General features: G+C 45.5%; 1 protein-coding gene and 1 long non-coding RNA gene across 3 annotated transcripts in view; both read left to right on the top strand.

Annotated features, from left to right (window-relative positions):
* Positions 1-6,129, top strand: part of LOC139922596 (arrestin red cell) — an 11,787-nt gene extending 5,658 nt beyond the window's left edge. Inside the window, exons 7-9 of one of the 2 annotated variants that reach the window (XM_078286573.1) lie at positions 3,270-3,346; positions 3,733-3,787; positions 5,524-6,129. In XM_078286573.1, the coding sequence (XP_078142699.1) occupies positions 3,270-3,346; positions 3,733-3,787; positions 5,524-5,614 (223 nt within the window). In that variant the 3' untranslated portion in view covers positions 5,615-6,129. Of the gene's footprint in view, positions 1-3,269; positions 3,347-3,732; positions 3,788-5,520 lie in introns of both variants that reach the window. The other variant, XM_078286572.1, reaches the window with a different exon arrangement.
* A 73-nt stretch (positions 6,130-6,202) lies between these two features.
* LOC144541717 (uncharacterized) lies at positions 6,203-8,730 on the top strand. Its single transcript, XR_013506838.1, has 2 exons — positions 6,203-7,166; positions 7,210-8,730. It is a non-coding gene; the product is annotated as an uncharacterized LOC144541717 (long non-coding RNA).
* Positions 8,731-9,151: the final 421 nt, after the last annotated feature.

Below are 9,151 nucleotides of genomic sequence, written 5' to 3'. Positions count from 1 at the left end.
ATGGTGATATCAGCTCCATGTTATTCTGCTGTCAGGAACATGAATGGTGATATCAGCTCCATGTTATTCTGCTGTCAGGAACATGAATGGTGATATCAGCTCCATGTTATTCTGCTGTCAGGAACATGAATGGTGATATCAGCTCCATGTTATTCTGCTGTCAGGAACATGAATGGTGATATCAGCTCCATGTTATTCTGCTGTCAGGAACATGAATGGTGATATCAGCTCCATGTTATTCTGCTGTCAGGAACATGAATGGTGATATCAGCTCCATGTTATTCTGCTGTCAGGAACATGAATGGTGATATCAGCTCCATGTTATTCTGCTGTCAGGAACATGAATGGTGATATCAGCTCCATGTTATTCTGCTGTAGTAATCACTAATGAGACTCTTGACCATCACAGTTTCACAAGCTCTCCATCCAAATTATATTATTGTCACTTTGTAATGACATTTTTAAATTGTTGTTTACATTCTAGCAGCCAATGGCATCGCTAGAAAGATTTGTGACTCACAGAGGTGAGACCAAGTCAACTCTGCTCAAGTCCCAAGTCAGTCTCAGGTCTCAGGTCCCGAGTCTAAATGTAGATTACCAAGTCAAGTCCAAGTCATTAATGTCAAGTCTCAAGTCTAAATGTAGAACAGCAAGTCAAGTCAGAACAAATCAAGAGTCCAGTATCAATTTAATATCTTAAAGAAAACTAAATATCTAGGACTTTTCAATGCAATATGGTTTTAATAGGATAAAAACTTGGTAAGAGCATCATGAGTTTGATTTCTATAATCAGTTTCAACTTCAATAAATTCAATCATTCCATACAAATTCAGAAAACAGAATTTAAATTCAGTCGTCCGCTGGAACAAATCTCATCACTTTCAATCTAAGTCATTTACACAAACACAAGATCTCAAGTCAAGACTTTAGAAACCTTTTCAAGTCATCAAAGTACAAGTCAGAGTCAGGTTGTATATAGTTGTATGGATTCTACATTATAAGCAAATGAAAACACAGATTGTTTGTGCAGGAGGAGTCACTCTGTGTTCTGACTGCAGGATGAATCAGACGGACAGACTGTTTCAACCTGTTGATCTTTGACCTTTCTAAGTTTTCAGCAGTGTGTGTTGGAGTCACTTATCCAATACAATCGCTGGTGAAAGCAGCTTTTTTTTAATTGTATATTACTGATTACCAGTCACTCTAATGCTGTAACACGTTATTCCATCTGTTTGACTTGGATGTGACTTTATTTCCAGTCATTAATGCAGAATTAAGCAGCTGTGATGTCGGTTTGACACTTTCCCCTTTAGACAACAACAGTAATGTTCATGAGAGTCTCGGATTTGGACTTCAGGGCCACAGTGGGAACCCTGCACCCCCCAATCCCCCTTTCTGGTTTGTGGTTGCCATGTCTTGCTGCATCATCCCCCCTTTTGGGTTGCACTCTCTGCTGTTCACTGTATTTACTGCTGTAGCAGCTTGTGACTGCTTCGTGTTTTCAGCTCCTCATTTCATCTTCCCTCTCTTGTTTTTTTGGCTTTTTGTGTCTCCCCCTCTGTCTGTTGTCTGTCTGTTGTCTGTCTGTCTGTGTGTGTGTCTGTCTGTCTGTCCCCCCCCCCCCCCCCCCCCCCCTCCCCAGGCTGCTGCGTGGCGTGTTGGAGAGGTAAATGTGACTGACCAGCCTGTATATTCATGTGTCTGATCTGAGATCAGCTTTACCAATAAACTCAAGGAGAATCTGCATCTGAACACATCATGAGGCTCAAATCTGCACACACACACACACACACACACACACACACACACACACACGGAAACTGATTTCTGCAAATCAGATTGAAGCCTCGTCTGTCTGTGGTTTGAAACGTGATTTAAATCAGATTTCAGATCAGTCTGAACTGAACCTGAGTCTGATGTTCAGGTTCAGATGATTCCACTTGTTTCTGTTTCTGTCAGTTTTCTGGAAACAGGAATCAATATCTTGGGATATCAGAATGAGGCAGATCGCTAATATCAAAGTGATTTGGTTCAAGATCATTTTTTAAATCAAATAATCTAAATTATAAGTTGATTTGCATTAGAATCAGACTGAGTTATCGCCGATTTTTCCACCTGCTTTAATTAAGATGAATCAGATTTTAAGGCTCAATATTGGATCACATGACTTCAGTCTGTTTACCTGCTGTGATGCAGAGACTCAGACTGAGGCTGTGGACCGGCCAGCTGTGTGGATCCGAGCTGGGACCTGGGTCCAGAGTCCTGTGACCTGTGTCCTGTGTCCTGGGACCTGGGTCCTGTGTCCTGGGACCTGGGACCTGTGACCTGGGTCCTGGGACCTGGGACCTGTGACCTGGGTCCTGTGACCAGGGTCCTGTGACCTGGGTCCTGTGACCTGGGTCCTGTGACCTGGGTCCTGTGACCTGGGTCCTGGGTCCTGGGACCTGGGTCCTGGATCCACTCCCAGCTGTGTGGTTCTGTATCTGAAGTCGAGGGTCTGATAGTTACAGACAGTGTTTGTCTTAAATAGACAAGGCAGCTTTATTTGTATAGCATGTTTCATACATAGCAGCAATTCAAGCTGCTTTACATAGGCACAGGCAGAGAAAATACATTAAAATACATAAAAATACACAGACATTACATTGCATTAGAATATATAGAAATTACATAAAAAGATAAAGATAAAATCTGCAAAAGATGCAAAAAGTGGTTTGTAGTAATTGATCTGAAAGATCAATTAAAAAGTCGGACCGGACTCAATTTCATGAGTTCAGACGCCCAGAAACAAGAAAAGTTCATTATAAGAATGCAATTCATTTTCAGTTTTGATATAATTTCAGTTGACTGAAGAGGATCAGGGCCTCGTGGAAAATGGATTTGAGTTCTGAGAATAAAATCAGAACTTTAAAATCAGAATTGAGATGAGATTATTCTCAGAACTCAAATCCATCTTCCATGTGTCCTCTTCTGATCTCTGATGCCTGGAAAGAAAGATAAAGAAAAATGAAAGTTGTGTTCTTATAATCCAGAGAAACCAGACAGAGGGTCGGGACTCTGGTCTCTGTTCGGTCCGGATCTGAAGGAGTTCAGCAGAGTGGAAGCTTCAGAGCCTCCAGGACCTGAGTCAGACTGCTGCAGACAGACAGCCACTGACTGACTGACTGACTGTCTGTGTCTCTCTCTCTCTGTCTCTCTCTCTCTCTCTCTCTCTCTCTCTCTCTGTCTGTCTGTCTGTCTCTCTCTCTCTCTCTCTCTCGCTCTCTCAGAGACGTGTCGGTGGAGCTTCCCTTCGTCTTAATGCATCCCAAACCTGTGGAGCTGCCGGTGTCCCGTCCGCAGTCAGGTGGGTTCAGACCGGACACACACACACACACACACACACACACACACACACACACACACCTAGTCAATGGTAGGGAAACTACCAATTAAATGAATAAATAAAATGTTTAAAGCTCTCAGAGGAACCTCCGTCTTATCACAGGTGGATTATATCTCATATTAATAAAACACTAATATCAGCCTCATACACAAGTCTAACACTAGTACACACACACACACACACACACACACTTTCCCTCTAATCTATAGGCCTTTATGTCAGACTCTGGCCTTTGCTGTCCTCGCCCCTTCTTTATCATGCATGGAGTTTCCATGGAGACACCGGGGCAGTTTCCATGGAAACAACGATCTGACATGCTATTTTGTGTGTGTGTGTGTGTGTTACAGCTGTGCCGGAGCTGGATCCCCCCATCGACACCAATTTGATAGAATTTGACACAAAGTGAGTATTGAGCCGTCTGTCTGTCTGAAGACATTACTGTACAACACACACACACACACACACACACACACACACACACACACACACACACAGTTCATGCACACTGATGTGGCTTTTGTCCCATTCACAAAGCCAAACAGCAGTAACTGAGAAAATCTCTTCAGCGTCTCTGAACTGTTCTTCATTTAACTGAATTTCTTGGTGTTTTTTTTATTGTCATGAAATCTAAACTCTGCTCATGACCTTTGACCTTTTAAGCACATACAGGATTCACTGCTGTTTGGCTTCCTGGGGCAGTGTGGTGAAAGGAAAATTAGATTTTGTCATTATGATAGTTTTTGTTCTCACAGCCCAGTTGTTGGTCAGTGAAGACTCAGCAGCCCGTCATGTAATAATAACTATAACTATCGTAATAACTATCAAAACATAATAAAACGTCTCTGAGTGACACGAAAATGTAGTAAAAACTGATGAATTGCTGTATAATGTGATAAAATGTTGCTTGGACAGAAAGAAAAGAAGTGACTGCTGAGCTTGATGCTGCTGCTCACTGCATGAGAGTCAGTTTGTTATTAGTCAATATTAATACATTATAAGTTACATTACAGCTTTTTACTAACTGTGGGATAATGCAATACATTTTTACAATATTGTGAAAAAGGTTATTACAATATTTATCAGAAGATTTTGTTACATTATTCTGCAATTTATTACATTCACAGTTTTTATTACATTTTCGGCTCAGAGGGGATTTGATTACTTTTTGACAAGTTATGACGTTTTCCTGCAGTTATGACATTATTGGTCGCTCCCAGGCTGGAGGCGCTCCTCTACCCATAATGCCACAGGTTCGATCCCCGTGTGTCCGTCTGTCTGAGACGGAACCTCCTGCTCCTGTTTAAAAACTTTAAAATCCTCGTTCCTAACTGGATCCTGCTGATCGAGGAACATGCAGAGCGTTTGGTTCCAGCAGTAGATCCAGGTTCCTGCAGAACCACAGTGCAGGTAGATCCAGGTTCCTGCAGAACCACAGCAGCAGTAGATCCAGGTTCCTGCAGAACCTCAGCAGCAGTAGATCCAGGTTCCTGCAGAACCACAGTGCAGGTAGATCCAGGTTCCTGCAGAACCACAGTGCAGGTAGATCCAGGTTCCTGCAGAACCGCAGCGCTGGTAGATCCAGTGTTTTAGACCGGCTCTCAAATGACTAAAATAAAATCAGTATTTAGGTTTAACTGTATCTTCTTCTTGCCAGCTGATCACTCTGCTTCAGAGGAATCAAAGTCCAACAGACAACTTTGTCTTTTGCAAGTTGTTTACGTTCTAGCAGCCAATGGCATCGCTAGAAAGATTTGTGTCTCAGGAATAAACAGAATTCTGCACAGTCAGACTTTGCCCCTCCGGACACAGTGTGAAATACTGCAGTTAAAAGTGCTGCAGTGGATTCAGTCAGCAGCTGTTTGGATGCTGCATTTCCTAAAGTTCCTGCATGTTATATGAATATGGTGTGTGGTGAATATGGTGTGTGGTGAATATGGTGTGTGGTGAATATGGTGTGTGGTGAATATGGTGTGTGGTGAATATGGTGTGTGGTGAATATGGTGTGTGGTGAATATGGTGTGTGGTGAATATGGTGTGTGGTGAATATGGTGTGTGGTGGCAACAATATGGTGGTGGAAGTAAATACCTCCCCCCTCCCCCCTCTCCTCCCCCCCCCCCCCCCCCCCCCCCCGCAGCAGCAGCATCTCCCAGGACGACGACTTCGTCTTCGAGGATTTCGCCCGCCTGCGGCTCAAAGGAGTGGTGGACGACAAGGACGAGGACTGCTAGGAGCTCCAACCTTCACACACTCGCTTAGAACAGACACACACACCCACACACACACACTCCTACGCTCACACACACACACACACTCCTACACTCACACACACTTACATTCCCCGGCGGAGGGGTGCGGGCGTGTGGACGCTCGCCGGTCTGATGCGACTCCCGATGGTGAAGTGTTCTTCCTCTCTTGCTTCAGCCATTTGTCGTGCCGCCATTTTTTTTTTTTTCATCTTCTCCATCTGTTTTCTCTGTTTCTCTCTCGCTCGAGGTCGGAAACGCTCTTTCTTAACCGGCTGCGGGACGCGTGTCGGTCGTTAGCGATGCATACTCTTTGTCTCTTAAGCAAAACCTCAGGCCAAAGTGTCGGCGGGTCGGAGGGGAGCGCTGCGGCTTCTCGGTTTGTCCGGGCGGGACGGCGGCGGCGGGCGGGGCTCCGGAGCGGCCCGGGAGGTTTTGGAAAGGTTTGGGATCGAAAATGGAGAATGTGTAGGAAAGGGGCGGGGCCTCGGGGAGGAAGGAAACGGATCGGTCACACAATCGGGGGGGGGGGGGGGACAGGCAAGCTGAAGAGCGGCGGCAGCGTTCGTCGTCGAGCGCCGGACCTCTTCTGTTCCTCCAAGTCTTTTGAAACTCAGTTTCTACAGATAGATCACAGTCTTGTACAAAAATATATATTTGAAACATAAAAGTAAATCTTATACAAACAGTGAGATCTGTGTAAGGAGTGAACGCCGTCTCCGAGAAAACGCTGAAGACGCTCAGCGCCGCTGCGAGGGGAAGACGCTCGTCTTCAGACGCACGATGTTTAATTCGATTTCACCAGCATCTGCACGCTCTCTCTCTCCGCTCTCTCTTCCTGCTCTCTCTCCCTGCTCTCTCTCCGCTCTCTCTCTCCTCGCTCTCTCTCCGCTCTCTCTCCGCTCTCTCTCTCCGCTCTCCTCTCCTCGCTCTCTCTCCGCTCTCTCTCCGCTCTCTCTCCGCTCTCCTCTCCTCGCTCTCTCTCCGCTCTCTCTCCGCTCTCTCTCTCCGCTCTCCTCTCCTCGCTCTCTCTCCGCTCTCTCTCTCCGCTCTCTCTTCCTGCTCACTCTCTCCCCGCTCTCTCTCTCCTCGCTCTCTCTTCCTGCTCTCTCTCCTCACTCTCTCTCCACGCTCTCTCTCTCCTCGCTCTCTCTCACTCTGAACCTGAACCTGGCGTCAGTTCTGTAAAACGTTTCCATGTTTCAGGACTTTGACGCCGCCGCGCCGCTGTCTTTCCCTCGTCTTCTGTCTCTAGAGTTAAACTTCCCTGTAAACCTGGAATCCTCATCCAGCTTTATATCAGAGGTGGAACTGGAGTCACATGACCGTCTCCTCTCAAGTCCTGAAACTTTGACTTGTACTCCAGAGGTCTGAACTCTGGACCCGATTGGCCGTCTCCTATCCGGACGGTCTAGAAGGATTCGGCCGCGTTACTCCGGACATTAAAATGTGATTTCTCTTCCTCTGTCATCACCTGCTTGAAGATATTTACTGTTCTTTAAAACTGATGCTGAACTCTTCGCCTGGCGGTTCCTGTGTGGATCTGTGCGGTAAAGTTAGTCTCCGCTGCTGTTCAGGAGGCCGGACGCGTCTCTGGTGATCGAACCCTAATGCATCCTGGGTGTTTTTACTCCTCGATGTGTTCACGGTCCGGTCGGTCCGGTGAATCCTCCTCTGCTTTAAAACACAAACTCTCGGCCGCTTGTTGAAGGGAAACGCTGCTGCTGCCGGTTCCTCTGGTCCGTCGTCTCGTTTCTCTGCTCATCCCAATTATTTTATCAATTAATAATGCACCTAATGCACTTTTGCTAAATATTCAGATCACAATTACTAATCCTGATTATTAGTCTCAATTTGAGGAACACAACTGTCTTCTGTCAGCATCTTGACTTGTAAACTACAGTGTGCCTTCTAGATGAACATCTTCACTATTGCAGATTTGACATGTTGTCATGGAAGCTAAAAGTGCGATATGATTAACTGCAGTTCATACCGCAGCGCCGTCCCGCGCCGGACAGGACGGTCCCACCGCTCTTCGTTCCTCCTGCTGAACGGTCCAGAACTCGTTTGACATCACGTGACCTTTGACTACAACGGACCAAATTCTAACAACGGCGGCAAAACGAGCCGAGGCGGCGCACCGAGAGGCGTGAAGACGAGGCGAAGCGACGGCAGCGTTTCCCTTCAGTTCGCCGCTCCTTCACCTCCGTCGAGCGGATCCTTCGCTCTTTTCATCCGCTCGTTCCGCCTCATCGCTAGATCCTTCTCTCTGTTGGTTCGTTAGACTCGTCGAGCCCGGGACTAGTTTGGGGCCGCGCAGATCTCGGGTCGCTTTTCCACATGTGTGTTAACTGCCGTCGGCCCGTCTTTAACACGCGTGTTTCCCCCCGAACCGCGCAGGCGAACGCGTCAGCCGCGCCAGGAGAGCGATGCGCTTTTTGTCGGACAAAAAAAAAACCACAAAAAGTTTTTCAGTCAGGGAAGTGAAGGAGCTCGTTTTCCTCTTTTCCTCATGCGTTGTTGAAGCTGCACCCGGTGTGTGTGAGCGGCTCCGCACACACAGCCGACTTCACTTTCTGTTCTAGTAAGAAAAGGAAAAACTGCCAAACTTTGCAGTGCCGTGTTTTTCCGGCCGTTCCTCCGGTCGGAGCGCCGGACCGGAGGAACCGCGGAACCGATATGGAGCATGTTCTGTTTTCTTTTCCAAGCAGTGCTGTGAATCGTACCAGCTGTGATTCTGTTTCTTCTGTCGTGCTATGTGGGGTTCTTTGCTAAGTGTGAAAATATTTTGACGAGTGCCACGCCCCCGGCCTGTGACACGCTTGCCATAATGTCTATAATACAGGAAGTGATTTCTGCTGGTGGGACGTAAACCAGAAAAGATACAATTATGATTATTATGGTTCTTATTATTATTATTATTATTATTATTATTATTATTATGGTGACTATTATTACTTCTACTGTATCATCATTGCGACCATGATTATTCTCATAATCATTGAAGAAGAAAGTCTATTGTTTTGCCATGTAATTTTTTTTAATTTTGAGATTTTTATTTTAGTTTTCTTTTTTTTTTTATTAAAGGTGAAATGAACTAACCTACATTCTGTTCTGTGCTCCTTGTTGAACGAATCGGATGTGTTCAGATCTATTGATCATCTCAAACAAACGTTTAGAAAGTGTTCAGGTCACTGAACTGACGAATAACAAGTTTACAATTTTCTTTATCCATCAATAAAACAAATCACTTCTTTCCACCCTGTTGAGGGGAAATGCCTAACGCTTGCTCTGTTAAACCGCTTGATGTCACTATTAATTATAGTTGTAGGCTACATATAGATGGCTGGTAGCATAGGAGGCAAATTAAAATGAATCCTTATAGCCTACTTTATATAACGTACCTATTTGTTGATGTGTTTGTAAATTTATAATTTATTTTTAAGAACTTGATTTTAGCGGCAGGTGAGAGTGGACTGCACAGTGTTCTGGTTTGGTTCCTTCATGCTGGACCAGCTCAGA

Source organism: Centroberyx gerrardi, chromosome 11 (genome assembly GCF_048128805.1).
Source record: "Centroberyx gerrardi isolate f3 chromosome 11, fCenGer3.hap1.cur.20231027, whole genome shotgun sequence".
Lineage (NCBI taxonomy): Eukaryota > Metazoa > Chordata > Actinopteri > Beryciformes > Berycidae > Centroberyx > Centroberyx gerrardi.
Note: the sequence above shows the minus strand (reverse complement) of the source record. Positions and strands in the feature narration are given on the sequence as shown.